At 43.5% G+C, this 18,595-nt stretch overlaps 1 protein-coding gene across 1 annotated transcript in view; it reads left to right on the forward strand.

Moving 5' to 3' along the window:
• The first annotated feature begins 13,264 nt into the window (after window positions 1-13,264).
• The window catches only part of TGFA (transforming growth factor alpha), a 105,123-nt gene continuing 99,792 nt past the window's right edge, over window positions 13,265-18,595 (forward strand). Inside the window, exon 1 of the mRNA XM_081254433.1 lies at window positions 13,265-13,327. Coding sequence (XP_081110559.1) covers window positions 13,288-13,327 — 40 coding nt within the window. The 5' untranslated portion in view covers window positions 13,265-13,287. The remainder of the gene's footprint in view (window positions 13,328-18,595) is intronic.

Raw genomic sequence — 18,595 nt, forward strand, 5'->3', positions numbered from 1 at the left:
AATTGGAAAGGTTCAGAAAGTTGTCCTTGAGTCATTAGTGCCAGAGCTAGGATTTGAACTCAGAAACTCGAGAGCCCATTCCACATAGTCCCAGGCACGGTCTTTCCCTGTAGAACCACCTTGACTTTTATGATTTAAAGACTCCTTTGTATGATAAAACTTCTATCCTTTTATAGGTCTGATTTTCTAACTTGTGGGGGTTTGAATGAGTACCTGAAAGGAAAAGAGTCTTCCAGTGTGTGAGAGGTTGGGTGGAAGGGAGGGAGGAGGAGGCACGGCCATGAAGACATGGGTGCTTCCAGCCTAGAATGAGCTTATTGCCAAAGGTCAGAGGTCACTTGTTCCAGCTGACCAAGGCACTGGGTATGCCCCATTTCCTGGGAAGTGAATGGACAATTCGGGGCCTAGTCAGTCACTGCTACTTCTCAGCCTTTAAGCCATAAATCTAAAACAAATAATAAACAAGGGAAGCTCTTTAAGACTCCCTCAGCAATCTAGTCTGCTTGATTTTTATTCAGGGAAGATGCCAAAAAATCCCCGACTCACTACAATTTGTTTTTTTGTAAGAAACTGAAAAGAGGAAAAACTCAAATGTTTCTGCTCTCCCTCATTTGAACGTTTCGAATCCAAAGTAAACAGGGGACCTCTGTCCTTTGTGTTGGATGGTGGTAGACACAGGGCCATTGTTCCAGGAGCACAGTATCTGCCCATCACAGGCCCCAGTGCACACTGAGGCCCTGTGTCTGGCCAGTGGGACAGGCCCTGATTCCTCCACACTGTGCAGCAGTGCACACGGTTGGTGTTCAAGCTTCAGCTCTCCCCGACCCCCGTGATCATCTCTACCTCAACGAAAAAAGAGAAACCCTCTCATCGCTCACTCTCGGGGACTCTGAAACCTGTGCAACTGTGCTCACTGCTTTTCTTGCTGAGAGAAAGCAGTTTGTTTCTTATTGCAAAAGTGAAACAAATTCATTGTGGAATATTTAAATCAGAAGACGAAGAGAGAAGAATAGGCAAAGAATCACTCAACTTAAATACCCAGACATAAGTGCTAACCATTTTGGTGTATCTATAGCCTTTATCTGTTTCCTGATGCATGTACAGTAACATATTTATGGGGGGAGGAGCAACATTTGGATCATACTATACATTGCTTAGGGATGTATTGTAAATCATCACCCCAAAAAATGTCAGTTGGAATAAAGAATTAATTGTAAAAGGTGGTGGAATAAATACAGATGAATACTTATTTCAGTTGTTAACCTGGGGTCCATGCATAAGCTTCGGAGAGTCTATAAATGCATGTAATCATATGCACAATTTGGTACACAAATATAGATATAGATAAGGACATAGATAAAGACTTAGCTATACGGGGGCAGCAGGGAAGATGGTTCATAGTTTTCACCAGATTCTCCAAGATATATGTGACTCCAAAAACCAATGACTTATATTAACTTGGCTTGGGGGAAAATTCCCAATGTAGGAGACAACCTACCACACAGCTGGTAGGAACGTGAATTGGTTAAACATTTCTGTAGGGCAATTTGGGTAATCCTGTGTGTATGTGTGTGTGTGTGTGTGTGTGTGTGTGTATGATTTAAAATATCCATAAGAACATATTATGAAGTTAAAATAGTGCAAAGCAGTGTAAGTTGGAGAGCAGAGATAGACAAGTTATTAATACAGAATACAAAGCTTGGGGGATGGGCAGGATCAAGACTATAACAGATCTGTGGTATGATAAAGGTATTATTTCAGATCAGTAGGGAAAAAATGGATAAAGTTAATGGGTATCAAAAACCTTAAGATTCTTCACCAAATCAAATTGTATGGAGAATCTTATAGAATAGTGGTTAGATTAGCATCCTTGTTTGGTTCCTGCCTCTAATGTTTTCATATGAAGAATTTTACACATGCTGATTTGATGTAGGTATTCCTAATGTTAATGAGGTAGCCTATATCTAAGATATTTTTCCTATAACCATAGAGATAATTACATTTTATCTTTGATGTTAAAATGTAAAAAAAAGAATTTGTAACTATGTGTAGAATGGATGTTAACTAGATTTATTGAGGTGATAATTCAAAATATATGCAAATATCTGATCATTATGTTGTACACCAGCAACTAATATATGTCAATTATATGTCAATTTTTTAATGTAATTATTTATTGATAAAATATTACCTGAATTACCAGAACAAACTCTACTATTGTTTTTAATGACATTTTGGATTTGATTTGCTAGCATTTTATTTACTTTTTGACATCTTTCCTCTTAAGTCAGATTGGTCGTTACAGCTTTTTTTTTCTTTTTTGTTTGTTTTTGCTACTTCTGTTAGTTTGGGATATCAGGGTTGCTTTAGTTTGAAAAACTGAATTGTGACACTTTCCAGCCTCTTTTATGTTCTGGAACACTTAAACAGCAAAGACATTAAATTCCTTGAAGGCTAAAAGAAATACTTTATAACTCTGTGGAAATGGCATCTTTTTTGGAGTAATTTTTTTAACAACCTTTCCATTTCTTTTCTGATTATTAGTTGTTTCTAGTTGCTACTTCTTCTTGAGTTGATATGGCAATTATATTTTTCCTAAAAAATTTATTTATTTTAATGAAATTATTCAAATTCATTAACATTGAGTTATACATTACTATTTTCTTTTTTATTTATTTATTTATTTATTTTTGGCCGCGTTGGGTCTTCATTGCTGTGTGCGGGCTTTCTCTAGTTGTGGTGCTACTCTTTGTTGCAGTGTGCGGGCTTCTCATTGTTGTGGCTTCTCTTCTTGTGGAGCACGGGCTGTAGGCACGCGGGCTTCAGTAGTTGTGGCTCGCGGGCTCTAGAGCACAGGCTCAGTAGTTGTGGCGCACGGGCTTAGTTGCTCCGCGGCATGTGGGATCTTCCCAGACCAGGGCTCGAACCCATTTACCCTGCATTGGCAGGCGGATTCTTAACCACTGCGCCACCAATGAAGCCCTACCATTTTCTTATAATTAAAAAATCTTTTCTACATATGTTCTATTTCACACCTCATTCCCAACACTATAAATTTTTTATTTTCTCTTCACTCATGATTAATCTTGCCATGCTTTTATTATTCTTTTCAAAGATGCTCTTTCATTTATTCTGATTTTTGCCTTTTTTTTTTTTTTTTTTGGCTGCGCCAGGTGGATCATAGTTCCCCAACCAGGGATTGAACCTGGGCAACAGCAGTGAAAGCATCAAGTCCTAACCACTGGACCACCAGGGAACTCCTTGATTTTTGCCTTTTCTAATTCACTAATTTTTGCTTTAATTGTGACCCCACATTTCTGCTTTCCTTAGATATATTTTATTTTTTAATTTCTATTTCAGTAAAATTGTTACTTCATTTAGTTTAATTATTTTTTAATAATAAAAGGAAATCTGTGGCTACAAATTTCAGCTTTAGCCGAATCCCAAATATTTTGACTTTGTTCTCATCACTATTTTGAAGTATAATTTTAATTTTCTCTTAGATCCAATAGTAATTTAGGAAAAAATGTTTTTATTGTATGTTTAAGTTGTCCTTTGTTATTAAATTCTAATCTAATTGAATTATAGTTAATGACTGTAGCCTAAGAAGTTTTTTCTTCCTGGAATTTAAGGTTTCATTTGAAGGTCAGCATATGTTCATTTCTTAAAAATCTTCTAAGGATTTTTGAAAGGAATGTATTTATATTTGTAGAATAAAAATCTTAATTTGTAAATATTAAATTAATTACGTTAGATAAATTATCCAAATTCATTGTAAATTTACTAAGTTTTTTTTTTCCTTTTCAGGTGCCACAGTGATGCTCCAGTTTCAAAAAGGGTATCCCTTATCTATTGTTGCATAACAACCCACCCCAAAATTTAGTGGCTTAAAACAGTGACATTTTATTATTTCTCAGGATTCTGAGTGGGCTGGGTTCACTCTTACAGCTGAATTCAACTGGTGGATCAGACTGGGGCTGTGTTCAGGACTGGTGGCTTGTCTCTGCTCCACATGGCCTGTCATCCTCCAGTAGACCAGAGTGAGCTTCTGCACATGGTGGTGGAACCATTCTAAGACAGCAAGCTGTAATGCACAGGAGTTTTTCAAGTCTCTGCTTGTATCCTCCCATTAACTGAAGTCCCATTGAACTAAGAAAGACACATGGTCAAACCCAGACTCAGTGTGGGAGGGGGCGATCCAAGAGCATGGGTATCGGGAAGTATGTGTCATTGGGGACCATTGATGTGAGAGTCTAGCACATAAAAGGATGACAATTTGTTCTTGTAGTTCTCCTTGCATTTCTAATAGTTTTGACCAAAATAATCTTGTTTATATATGAATTCATTTTTTTGCTACAAATTTTAGTTTTCTCATAATTATGTTACCCTACCACATTTCCTTTGGTTTGTATTTACAGTTTTTGATTTTATATCACTGACAGGTGAGTTTTTTTAAAGCCTCTAGTTGGATTTTGTATTTTAAAAGGGGAATTAAAACTATTCATGTTTAATTGGCATACAGATACATTTGTGCTTACTTCTACCATCTGATCATATGTATCATTTTTTACATTTTTTGGACTTTTTCCTCATTCCCTTTTCCTGCTAACTCAATATATCTCTCTCTGCTCCCCTTTTTCCTCTAGAAATTTGGATGTTAAATTTTTTTTTTTTTTTTTTTTTGCTGTACGCGGACCTCTCACCATTGTGGCCTCTCCCGTTGCGGAGCACAGGCTCCGGACGCGCAGGCTCAGTGGCCATGGCTCACGGGCCCAGCCGCTCCATGGCATGTGGGATCTTCCTGGACCGGGGCACAAACCCGTGTCCCCTGCATTGGCAGGCGGACTCTCAACCACTGTGCCACCAGGGAAGCCCTAAATGTTGTATTTTTATTCTATTACTAGTTACCTTTAAATATTTGAATGAATTTATATATCTATCAAAGAAAATAATTTTATAATAGTTATTAATTCTCTTCAGTGATAACAAAATAAGCACATTTTTATTTTCCCTTCTATGACACCTTGTCCTCCCAGTTTCTATAACAATAATCTGGGCCTTTAGATTTAGATTATTACTATGATTTAATCCTGACTACTAATCCATGTATATATGTTTTCTTTTAAGAATTATCTTCAATAATTTTATTAAATTTCCAACCATACCTTCAGCTTCACCTAACAGTGGCTCAGACATTAAGAACATTTAATTACACCATATAGAAAGGAGAGTGAATGGAAGCAGGTCTATGGTTGGTTCAGCAGCTCTAAAATGCCAAGGTGCTCTCAGATTCTCTTGGCCTTCTCCTCATGGTCACAAGGTGGATGTCACACTCCAGATACGTCATCCTTAGACAACTATCTTCAAGACAGGAAGAAAGGTCAGGCTACCTCATTGCCTGGCTTCAAAAAGAAAATTCCTAATAAACTTAACCAAGGAGGTGAAGGACCTATACTCTGAAAACTATACAACACTGATGAAGGAAATTGAAGATGATACAAGGAAATGGAAAGATATCCCATGCTCTCGGATTAGAAGAATTAATATTGTTAAAATGTCCATACTACCCAAAGCAATCTACAGATTTAATGCAATCCCTATCAAAATATCCATGACATTTTTCACAGAACTAGAACAAATAATCTTAAAATTCATATGGAACCACAAAAGGCCCCAAATTGCCCAAGCAATCTTGACAAAAAGAACAAAGTCTGGAGGTTATACCTCCCAGACTTCAGACTATACTAAGTCTGAAAGCTACAACAAATAACATACAAGGGAACTCTCATAAGGCTATCCTTGTACTCTGTTGGTTGAAATGTAAATTTGTGCAGCCATTATGAAAAACAGTATGGAGGTTCTCAAAAAACTAAAATGATCCAGCAATTTCACTCCTGGGTATACATCTGCAAAAAAACTAAAACACTAATTTGAAAAGGTAATCTGCACCCCAATGTTCAAATTGGGTTAAGAAGATGTGGTGTGTGTGTGTGTATACAAGATGTGGTATACACACACACACACACACACACACAATATGTAATATTATTCATCTATAAAAAGAACGAAATTCTGTTTGCAGCAACATGGATGGACCTAGAGAATATTATACTTAGTGAAAAAAGACAGAGAAAGACAAATACTGTGTGATATCACTTATATGTGGAATCTTGAAAAAATACAAATGAATGTATATGCAAAACAGAAACAGATTCACAGATACAGAAACAAACGTGGTTACCAAAGGGGAGAGGGAAGGGGGAGGGACAAATTAGGGGTATGAGATTAACATATACAAACTACTATGTATAAAATAGATAAGCAACAAGGATATACTGTATAGCACAGGGAATTATAGCCTTTATCTTGTAATAACCTATAATGGAGTATAATCTGCAAAAATACTGAATCACTATGCTGTACACCTGAAACTAATATAATATTATAAATCAACTATACTTCAATTAAAAAGAAGGAAAGCCAAAAGAAGAAGCAGCAGCACATTTCTACCCAAGAAGCCTAACAGGAGACTTTCCTGACTTTTTATTGGCCAGAACTTAGTCACATGCCCAGCCCTAAGCCAATCATCAACAATGGGCAAGGAATCCTCTTGCTTCATCCTCTGGGTCAGTGCATGCTGTCAATCACACAAAACTGGGATTCTGTTAGCAGGAAGAAATGGAAAATGTTCATTCTATTGGCATCCAACAGTGAGTGCCACAATATATTAAAAATCAGGAGTAAGGCTCAACAGTTTTACTGCTTTATCATTCACTGCCATTTCCGTTACACTATTTCTTTTACATTACTGAGTTTATTTGCTTGGCTGGAATATTTTCTGTGGAGTCTTTTTATTTATTTATTTTTCCATTGGGGTGGTACATGAATGATTTACATTTTTTATAGCTGCTTGTCTGAAGTAGCTTGGTAAGAAACAGAATTTTGTGTTACAATCATTTCCCCCCAAAATGCATTTTCCATACATATCGCTTTGTTGGTTTTGGCATTTATGCAGCAAACGTGAAGATGTTGTGTTTCCTTCAGAGGTTACCTGATTCTTCTGCCTGTTTGGCTTCACAAAGAAGAGAGCACTTTACTTGTCCATTGTTGAATCCCTAGTGCCTGGAACATAACAGGCTTGTCATGGACATGTGTGGAATGAACGGATGAAAGAAAAAAGAGCCAGTTGTCTGTGGGAGACTCCCGAAAGAGCCCCTGCATTTCACCTGCACGTTGAAGAGTTTCTTTCCCCTGCACGTGTAACCACATAACGCTAGCTCGGAGCCAGTGCGGCTGCCCTCACCACGGCCCCCTTGGCAATGTTCTCTCTGTGCCAGGCATCAAATGTGAGCGCCCCCGCCAAGGGATCCCTGCCCTGTGTGCACCCCGGTACCTGGACACTCCCTGGATTCTTCAAGAGGATGGAGATTTGCCCCTCCTGACTTTTCTGTGGTTCATTTCTCCCTACAGCCTTTGTTACAACCAACCTCAGGAGCATTGCTGGGTTCTGATGGGGGCGGCTCCCTAGAGATACCTTTCTTTTCTGTGAGGTAAATTGAAGGTTGTCAAAGCCTTCTCTCAAGCTGGTCTCATCTGCGTTGTCTTAGAGAAATTCCTTAAAATGTCTGTTATGTGGGTGGAATCCTTTTTCAGTTTTGAACAATGGCAGATTTCCCCCGTCATTATTTTCCTTTGCCTGTTGCAATGGGAGTTTGAAAGAGAGGCAGGAGGAGAAGTTCAATGTGATGGTTTAAATGTATGTCACAGAATAGAAGTCTGTCCTTGCGCTTTTTATTATCTCAAAATCCCCTCCCCCTTATAGATCTGTGGGATGTATATTCCCCTCCCCTTATTGCTGACCCCTCCTGTCTTGGGACACAAGAACAGTTTCTCCTCTATCAGCAGTATGCTCCCTTTTTGGCTGTTAAAAATATTTTGGATATCCTGGCTTTGTCCTTCTCTGTCTCATATATTTTTTAAAATATTTATTTATTTATTTATTTGGCTGCGTCCGGTCTTAGCTGCGGCACGTGGTCTTCTCTAGTTGCAGCATGTGGGTTTCTCTCTAGTTGTGGTGCATGGCTCTAGGGTGCACCAGCTCAGTAGTTGTGGTGTGCAGGCTTAGTTGCCCCGTGGTATGTGGGATCTTAGTTGCCCGACCAGGGATAGAACTCATGTCCCCTGCATTGGAAGGTGGCTTCTTAACCACTGGACCACCAGGGAAGTCCCTCTGTCTCATATCTTATCTCTCATAATTTTTTTCCTTTTCCTCTGAGTTTGGGGAGAATTTTTTGAGTTTATCAGGCAGATTGACCCATCACTAAAAAATAATTAAGTCCGTTTTGCAGCTCTCTATCTTTCTTTGATTTTTCCTTCCTCAATTCTTTATATATTTTTTCCTGTCTCTCTTTTGCTTCTCTTGATCATCACTACCCTTTCCCATCAATACCATTAGTTTCACCTGCGTAAGGATAGCTAGGCATTTGACTTAGGACTTTCCCCCGGCACTCCTGAGAATCTGGGGGGCAATCTTCCCAGTCTTCAGAATGCTCTGGCTGAGGAGCAGGAGGTGGGGGGACAGCAGCAAGGACAGAATTGAATGCATAGCTCTTCCGACTCCAAGTGTGCTTAATGGAATGGTTTGGCATCAGCTGTGCTGAATCCTCTGGCTACCTCTCCTGCATGCTGGTCAACTAGGCAGTTCACGAGCTATATGAGAAGATAAGGATTTTAGTTGTAGCAGCCGTCTGGTGACTGTGAGTCTTAGAGACTCTAATACCTTGACATCTTGGAGCCGCTTGGACCACCTGTGGAACCATCAACCTCCAGACTTCAATACTGGGCTTTAGAGCCATCCTGCAGTATCCCTTGCGAAGGAAGGATTCAAGTTGAACACACAACTTGAATGTGTATTCCCAAGGTAGACCTGAGAGCTGGGAGATGGAAGATGTTAAGCAGAAGGTCAGACCAGTCTTCCGACAATACTGGCATGAAAACCACCAAGGTAGCTGAGGACAAAGCAAACGCCTCTGATGGCTTCTTACCTCACCCATTATGCTGGTGATGAAAACTGTAAAAGTGGACTCCGCATAAGGTTTCCTACAAGAGATAAGGAATACACTAATAGCTGAGGCTTTGCAGGGGGCTGATACTCGAACAATACCTTACTTTGGATTAGATTTCTTTTCCTAAATCCCTTAACACATTAAAACCTCACTCTGCCTGAACACAGTTCTCCAGAGTCCTTTATAAAACCCGCCTCTCTCTCTCTCTCTCTCTCTCTGTTTCTCTCTCTGTCTCTCCCTCATACACAGATGACATTTGACCTTTGACATCCTACTGAGTCAGGCACCCTTTCCTGTTTTTCCTCTGAGTCCCCCTGTCTACTGCTGTGACTGAGGAAGGTCCTGCAGCCATCAGAAGCCTTCTCTGCTCACTGCCCTCCAAGGCTTGTCTGCAGGAATTGTAATTCCTTCAATGCAGTGGCCCATGGCACTGCTTCCTCCCTAAGAATGTCTGGGCTGTTTACTCACTAATATCTGGGTTAATTGCCGATCTAAACAGTGAGTTCTGCTGGCCTGAATCATTCAGGGAAGACTCTGATGCTAGTGGTCCTACAATCACTTCCACAAATGAATCAGGAAGGAGGGGGAGGCTGATTACAGTGAAGAAGGAGACTCTTTAAACATACACTCTGTAATAAGCATGTAGGAGAAAGGAAAGGGAAAACTGACAGTGGGACTTTGCTGGTCTCTGAGCAGAAGATAGAGTCGTTCTCCTGTTTGCACGGGGAGAAAAGGCTGTGCTTGGCCCTTTACAGAAGGTATTATCCTTGAGCTCAAGGCCAGCTGAATCAAGCATGTGCAGAGGTAGCCCAGGCATATACTTAGGAGGAAGGCCACACGTTGGTCAGTCTCCACGCACACAGAAACAGGACTTTCAGTGGCCACGCGAGTCAGCTACCGTGCCTGTAGGTAAAGGAACACAGCGGCGTTCTCTATGCAGCATCCGGGAGCTACCACTGGAATTTCACTCAGCTTGGGGTGCCATTATTCCATACTGCTAAAATACAAAAACATCATAGCATCCTCTAGGAAAAATTATTTCTTCCCTCTAAATCGCATTCTGTAATTTTTTTCTCATTCTTCTTACACCACAGGCTGAGAAACAAATTCACAGCTCCTGACTTACCTGTGAAACTATCCCCTGTGGGAAGGTGTACACACACACAAGCAAAGAACTGATATGGAAATGATAAAAAAAAAAAGACATTGGTAGGAAATTGAGAGAGTGGGAAATTTATGTCCACTGAGTTTTTCTTTAAGCAACAGTTATATTTGTTGATATTAAATAATGTGCTAAGCATGCAAATAAATTCTTCCATTTAGTCCTCACGTCAACCCAGTGAGTTCAGTATTATCCTTATTAAAACCATGGGAACTGAGGCAGCATGGTCCAGAAGCCAATACAGAGGCTTTGGAACTGGCTCATTTTGCTTTCAAAATCGGGCTCTGCCAATTGCAGGCTTTGTTTCTCTGGGTAAGTTACTAGATTCTCTAGGTCTCGATTGCTTTCATATAAAAGGAGGATGGAATCTATCTCACAGGGTTGTTGTGAGGATTAAATCAGATATACAAGGTGCCAAAGTCAGAGTGTTAACATTTTAGGATATTGGGTTTCCTCCTAGTTCTTTCTATAAATGTCCAAAAATTATTTTTCAGTTTACAAAAAAATGTTGTAGATGTTTAGAAAAAAACTTCAACACCTGATTGTCTATTTGACTTGAATGATTTGGAAGGTCGATAAAACTACAGATATGGACTGGCTATTGACAATTTGAGGGAAGAATTAATGATTTCCAAGCATCAGAATGTTCTTTGATGTGAGTACTCTTTAGCCTTCAAGATATCAAATTATATCTTTTTTTTTATAAACAGATCTCAAAGACAAAGTCATGTTGACCTTATATGGACCTTCACTTCATGAAGATCTGTTTCAGATCTTTTATAAATTTATTTATTTATTTATTTTTGGCTGTGTTGGGTCTTTGCTTCTGTGTGAGGGCTTCTGTAGTTGCGGCAAGCGGGGTCCACTCTTCATCACGGTGCGCGGGCTTCTCACTATCGCGGCCTCTCTTGTTGTGGAGCACAGGCTCCGGACGCGCAGGCTCAGTAGTTGTGGCTCACGGGCTTAGCTGCTCCGCGGCATGTGGGATCTTCCCAGACCAGGGCTCGAACCCATGTCCCCAGCATTGGCAGGCAGATTCTCATCCACTGCGGCACCAGGGAAGCCCCCAAATTATATCTTGATTACAAAGATTTTACAACCCTGAAGGGGACAAGCTCGTTGTCTTGATTCTGCTGCTACTTCCCTCCACCCACTACTTTGTGTGCAGGCAGGGGGCAGAGGAGGGGAAACTGCTGAACCTGACTCTTGCCAGTTTGGACAGTCAGCCCTCAGCCACAGTGAACTTGATGTGTGTGTCCCAGCAGGAGACAAGCTGACAGGTCAATTCTCCACTCCTAGTTGGGGGTCCTGGAGAATAGGAGAAGGGTGTGGAGAACTCCTGATTTCTTCCCTCCTATAGACAAGGCAGGCTAGTCTAGGAAGGAGACAGAAGAGCCATCGGAACAGGTCAAGACCAGTCTGAAGGATGAAGACACAGATACTGAAGGGAGTCAGGGACCACTCACTAAAGAGAGTGTGTGTGTGCTCTGTACATGCATGCGTGTGGCCTTAGAAAAAGATGTACCCAAGGACTTATCATGAAACCCTCACCACCAATCATTAACGGTTGAAAGAGCAGCAAAATATCCTCTGACAAATGTATTGCAAAGAATGGTTTCTCAGAGTAATTTACACTGTTTTCAAAATCCCTTTCTACACGGTGTTTCCTGCTCAAATGTTGAGGCCAACGGCCTAGTGCTTCCTTTTTGAAACTCAGCTCCTATGAAATAAACTTAACAAACATCAACTCTGAGAGTCTGAGCATTGCGCCAAGGCAACAGCAAGAGATTTTGCTCCCTGCCCCTTCAAGGACAGTGGGTCTACCCTGAGCAGGTAGACTAGAGGGACCAGAAGAATCCTTAATCCTTGAGCTCGGGGCATCTGGAGAATACACCAGTCACAGCCTCTCAAGGGCACACTGTCCCCTATGGATGGTCCCCAGGGAACCTATGAGCCTTCCATTCTCTGCCCAGAATGTCTTCCCTCTGTTCCCTCTACTTCCCCAAATTCCAGCACCAGGGGCCAGCTCAAGGCCACAAATCCTTGAAAGAACCACTCAGGTAGCTCCCGCCCATACACATCCTCTCTCAGGGACATATGTCTGCATGCTACCTTGTTCTTGGCCTCGACTGCCTGTGGCGGGATGGGGTGGAGTGGTCTGGGGGTACTGGTGGTGATGGATAACCAGGTGCCCCACAGCAAAGACCTATCTTCATTGTCAGCATTAGACCAGATGCACGAAAGCCCGCTGATCTTAACAACGTGCCGCCTGAGAACGTGGGGTGGCTGCGCTCCTGCGGCAGGCGTCCCGAAAATCCAGTGTTCTCTCGGATGGGGGCGCAGGTGGGAAATCTGGTTGAACAAATTCTTCGCTCGATTCTGGGGAGCACTTTCCTTGGGGCAAGTCTTGGCAGGGGCAGGTGAAGCTCGCAGGTCCCGTTCCGGGTCGAGCCCCAGTGCCTTGGCCGGGAGAGCCCACGGCAGCTGCCGTTGGCGCAAGTGACAGACGCCAGGGCCGCTCCGCTCCCCCGCCTGGAACCTAGAAGCGGCCACTGCGCCCGGCCGCTCGGGCTCCGCACTGAGCTGCTAGTCTTGAGGGTGGTGTCTGAAATCACGCGCTTCCTGCCTTTCCCTCGGCCTGGGTGCCCGGCTCGCGCCGCGGACTCGGAGATTCCCGGGTCGCGCCGCGCCGCCCCGCCCCGCCCCGCCCGGCCCGGCACGGTGCGCGCAGTCTCCCGGCCCGTGCTCCACCCACACCCCCGCTCCACCCCCACACCCCTGCCCCTAGAGGGGCCCCCCCAACCGGGGCGCGAAGGTGGTCCGCCGGGCCCAGTAGCCGAGTGGCGGAGGTGACGGTAACCGTCTTCCCGTTTCCGCCCGGCCGGCGGCGCGGCGGGGCGAGTGCCAGCAGAGGCGCGCGGTCCTCCCTCTGCCCGCCCGCGCCGGGGGCTGGCCCTGCCTCGCCGGCGCCTTTTTCCCCCGCACCGCGGCGCCGCTTCGCCACTTGGGCACCTCAGGTAGGGCAGAAGGCTGGAGTGCCTGCCGCCCGCCGCTCGTAAAATGGTTACCTCGGCTGGACAGCTCGCCCTCTTCGTGCTGGGTACGTACGCTGCCTGCTGCGCGCCCGGTGGCACCTGCCCTTCGCGACACCCCGCTTTCCCCTGTCCCCTCCACTTCTCTCTCCCGGGGGTGTTCTGCGCCCGCCTAGGAGAGGAGAGGGCAGCGAATGCTTTTCGAGGCTTGAAGGCTGGGAGGCAAGGGGAGTCAGTCGGGCTTACTAGGAACTGGGGAGCCTATTCCAAAGAGAGGGACCGTCGAGCGCTCAGGCTTTCCCCGGTAAGTGGCCGCCGGGCGGTGCGTGAGAACACCCGCCGGGGAAGGGGGAGCGGTGGGTGAACGGGCTTGAACTTTAATCCGCCTTCTCTGTGTGCTCGTACACTTGCCCACACCTACCTGCTTACCTGGCTGCCTCCAAGCCCGTCTTCACCGGCGTCGGTAGCGCGTAGACTCGCAGAGGGTGGCCAGCGTCCGACCCTCCGGCCGGACCTTGGCTGCTTCCCTTTCGTACCCGCCGCCTACCCGTGAGCCCCAGCGACCGGCAGATGTTCACCATCAGCAGGGCTGCCTCGGTCTTCTAACTTTGAGAGTTCTCGAGCTTTGAGGGTGGATTTTTGTGCGGATTAATTGTTCTTTTAATTAACTTCCTTGGAGAAGTGGTTTAAGTGTCAGCCGAGGGCAGGAGTGAAACCCTAGACGAAGCGCTGCTGATTTCCTTTGAGTTTGTTCTTGGAAGAGAACGAGGGATGGGGGAAGGGAGGGGAAGTTAAACCCGGCAAAGCCGGGTCGGGTCTGGGGAGCCGGTGAGATTTTCGACGGTGAAGGTCACTGCCCGGCCGGCTCTTGCCCCTCGCGGCACCGGGTCTCGTGTTGAGATAGCAGATTGACAGCCCAGGAGTCCTGGTTACTGCCGTAGCCTCCGTGAAATGAATTGCTCAGTCGCTATCTCCTGCGTTTAACCCTGTAAAGCAAGTTGCTCCCTACAAGATCATTTATTAGAGCGTGAGAAAAGCTGTAGAACCCTTCCCTGCAAAATGCCCAGAGCCGCAGCCCCACCCAGTTCCGTGTACAGTTTCAGGGGGTTCACGGACCCGCCCGTAATCCTGCCCATGAAACGCTGATTAAGAACCGCAGCAGAAGTGGAGGCATCATAGAAGGGAAATACAGAGCAGCCGTGGAATGGGATTCCACGGCTGCTCTGAGGTGTACCCACACCTGAAACTCACCAACAGGTGGCATGACTCTGAATGGCTTTTTTTCTTTTCCCACGACCTTCTTATATTTTTGTATTGATGGTTCTAATTTTAGATTTTTTGTTAAAGCAGTAAAACATTACCAATACAGTAGAAGCCTCCTGTATTTGGGTCCCTATGTAATTTTTTTTTGCAAATGCTAATAGTAATAATAATAATAGCTAACACTCTTTGAGCACTTACTCTGTACCAGGTACTGTTCTAAGTGCTGTGCATGTATTAACTCATTTAATTTTCACACCAACCTGATGAAGAAAGTATTATCGTCCCCATTTTATGGAGGAGGAAAGTGAAGCACATGGTCCCACAGTTAGTAGGTAGTTGGGCCAGAATTACGAGAGTGTGGAAGGAATGTGGATATTAAAAGTCACCTGACTGTGGTCACTGTAGTCGCATCTCCCAGGTTTGGGACTTTTCCTCGAGTCGAGATGGGTGGAATACCCTGGAGATTGCTTTAATTGGGTTTTCTTTTGGACTCTCAGGATCTCAAGGCGGTCTTAGGTTATTCAGTGAAAATCAGAGGCAAGAAACAATGAAGGTAAGCAAATTTGAGGAAGCTTTTTAAAGTTGCCCCTGCCTCCCCCCCCATCATACTATACTTGCCCATGAAGACTGCATTCATTCATCATGGAATTTTTCTCTTTTGCCTGAGTTCAACTTGATCTTTGTTTCCTTCCTTAAGAAAAAGATGTATAAATTTGCAAAGGTTGATCAATATGTGAAAGCTGGCTCATACAGTTCCAAACTATGAGCAGTTGAAAAAAGTAGAGGAAAAGAAGGCAGGAGGAACTTACACCAGTGAGGATTCCTTTTTATTTATATTGCTTAAAAAAAAAAAAGCCATTGAACTTGGCCAGAAAAAGCCAATGTTGTTCTGTGCATTGACTACCACTTCTGCTTCCTGCCTCACTTTCTGCTAGATTACTAAATACCCGTCAGTGCCATGTGCATCTTTATTCTGCACATTTCCTCCAGAGCTGCTTTCCTCGCTAATTTTTCTTAAATTAGTTGAAGGCAGTTCCAGGCAAATCAGCCAGTGTTCCATCAGTAATCAAGATCTAGAAAACCCCGGTCTTTCCCCTCCTTCCCCACCTCCATGGGAACAGTCTGAGAAGGAACTGTTAGGAGTCTCAGCTGATTCTTCTGATTACTTGATTGATGTTTTGGCCAAGAGAACGTGGAGACTGTTGCTTAAATGGCAACACTGGGAACTTAATCTAGGTTCCTGTGGTGGCTGCACTCCCATGTTAGGTTTCCGTCATTGGTGGAGCAAACCTCACAGGGGCTTGGCTTCTCCAGTTCCAGGTCCTCCCTGTGTCAAGGGAGCAAGATGTGTAATCTTGGGCAAGTTACTTAGCTTCCTTGTGCCTTGTTTTCCTCATCTGTAGAATGGTGATATTAATAGGATCATTGAATGTAATTAATGAACCTAGAATGGTGCCTAGCACATAGTAAGAGTCTAATCAATCATCGTCATCGTCACTTTGAACCTCATAGAATTCCAGGTATCATTGCAGGTTATGTCCATTCTGTAACTGAGAGTTTGTCTTACTTATCTCATTTTCCATCTCCCCACCCTTCCTAAGACAGAAAATACCACCTAAACTAGAAACCTACTCAGAGATTTTAGCGAATATAGTTTGGCAGATGACAACTTCAGGAAAGTTTGGGAGTTCTTTTGGACCTTGTGAATTCTTTAACTTTTGATGCAGAACATTTGTATTTCCTCCTTACTGTTCAGTGGTCAGTTGTTTATTGAAGTCAGCACTAAGTTCCAGTTTTCTTATCTATAAAGTGAGAATAATAAAACTACCCACTTCACAGGTTGTTATGAGAATAAAATGAGATGGTAAACATTGAAGCTATTTATAAACTTTAAAAATAAATAAAAATAAATTTTAACACTACACACAAAATCACATTGATTTTATAACGGGTCTTATCATCCAGAAAAAAGCATTATTATTTTTATGGCAGCTCCCAGAAGTAGGACTAAATGTAGGCTAAAGAAGGATGTCCGGGCTTCCCTGGTGGCGCAGTTGTTGAGAGTCCACCTGCCGATGCAGGGGACACGGGTTCGTGCCCCGGTCCGGGAGGATCCCACATGCCGCGGAGCGGCTAGGCCTGTGAGCCATGACCGCTGAGCCTGCGCGTCCGGAGCCTGTGCTCTGCAGCGGGAGAGGCCACAACAGTGAGAGGCCCGCGTACCGCAAAAAAAAAAAAAAAAAAGAAGGATGTCCTAGGACACGAAATGCCACGAAGGATGGGTAGAGAGGAAACAGGTCAGCTTCCCTGTGGATTCGGGGCTGAGGGACCAGCAGGGGGCATGAAGTAAGACGGTTCTCTTCTCCATTACTTGGTAATGATGTCTTTCAGAGTGAACAGTGGAGGTTTGCCCAGGACACATGTTTTCATTATTGGGCAGCTGAAATTAGGGAAAGTTCACTTTGAACAAGGGCTGTAAAGGTGTATATGGAAGGCTTAGAGACTGAGTTTCCTGTATTTACTTTTCCAAAATGTGGTTTCCTAGGATAAAGGGATCTTTCTGTAAATACTCAGTGTCCCCTGCAAAGGAGACCTTTCTTATAGGAGTAAATGATGCTTCATGTTCCTGTGGTAACATATGAAAAATAGATGGTTTTTCCATTAGACCTATCTCTAAAGGCCTTTTGAAAGTATGCTTTGAACAAGGCCCTGCTCTTTGGGCTGCCCACTAAAAGTGACAGGGGATGGGAAGTGGAGGTTGGGTCAAACAAAATGGAACTGGCCTGACACACTGAATTGGGCATCTTGTGCCTGGTTTCACACTCACGACCTCCGTAGTGTGTTCCACAGCAGTACCCTCAAATTACAACCACTTGGAGAGCTTGGTAAACCAGATGGCTGGGCAGGGGGTGGGAGAGTTTGCGTGTGTAAAGAGTTCCCCAGTGTGGCTTGTGCTGCTGGTGGGGAGGAGAGTAAAGGGACACTTTGAGACCCACCGCTCTACAGTCGGTGCTGTTAGGGAAGCTTCTAGCTTAACGAGTTGCATTTTGTCTAAAGCACGTTTGATGTTTTAAATGCCGCCGTGGGTTTATGAGCATTTTTAAAGGCACTTCTACGGCCTGTCTTGTTTACCAGAGCAGAGTTAGAAGTCGTGCTGAGAACTCTTACCTGTTCTAAATGTTCTTGTACTTTACCTGTGGAAAATGTAATGATCCCGTGTTATTCAACTCAAGCTGACCAAAGCTAATCATGTCATGCTTTCTTTTTTGTGGATCACCAAAAATTGACTGTTGTTTTGCTGTCGTTTCAAATATTTTTCATCCCCTCATTTTAAAGTATCAACTTAATTCTGTGCTCAAGCTAGTATGTATTAGATTGCATGTAGATAGAGGATTGGGGCACTTTTATGGTGACTTTTGTTTTGCTTTTTTCTTTTTTCCTGTGAAATGTCAAGTATAAAAATCTTTCGTAGAATCAGGAAAGCCAGAAATCTAGGCTACAAGAACCATGTCTTAGGAGCTCTTCATTTTAAGCACAAGGCACATTCCCTTTAGACCGTCTCTAAAACTTTGGGTAAATTCTTTGGAAGCATTATGAATTAGTTGTATTAAATATGACTTGAATAGTTGTTACCTGGGCTTAGAAAAAGTAGGAAGTTTATTGAAATGGAATTTTATGTATTTGCTAGTATTTTTATTTCTTTCTCTTTTAAGTCAGAGGAAACAAAATTTTCTTTCACTTCCCTACTCTAGTGTATTATATGCCCAGTAGTTTTGTCCTTTGTATTCTGCTGTCCTCTTACCTTGAAAAGCTTTTAGTTTTCCCCACCTTAGGGTTTACACTTCTCAAGTACTTGCAGATGGTTAGGGCTTCCTCTAGGAGATTTGACACATAACTCCCTTGTATAACAAGCTTGTATAACTTTGTATAGCTACAGCCTGCTATTGCCTTTCCTCTTTTGGTTTTAGTTTTTGAATGTGTTAACTTTTCTGGCTGGGAACCTCAACAGCGTGTCCTGACCCCTCCAAGTCCTGCCTTCAACTAACATTGGCTGGTACTTGCCCCCTCTTCCC

Source organism: Mesoplodon bidens, assembly GCF_964165515.1.
Source record: "Mesoplodon bidens genome assembly, chromosome: 14".
In the NCBI taxonomy this organism is placed as follows: Eukaryota; Metazoa; Chordata; class Mammalia; order Artiodactyla; family Ziphiidae; genus Mesoplodon; species Mesoplodon bidens.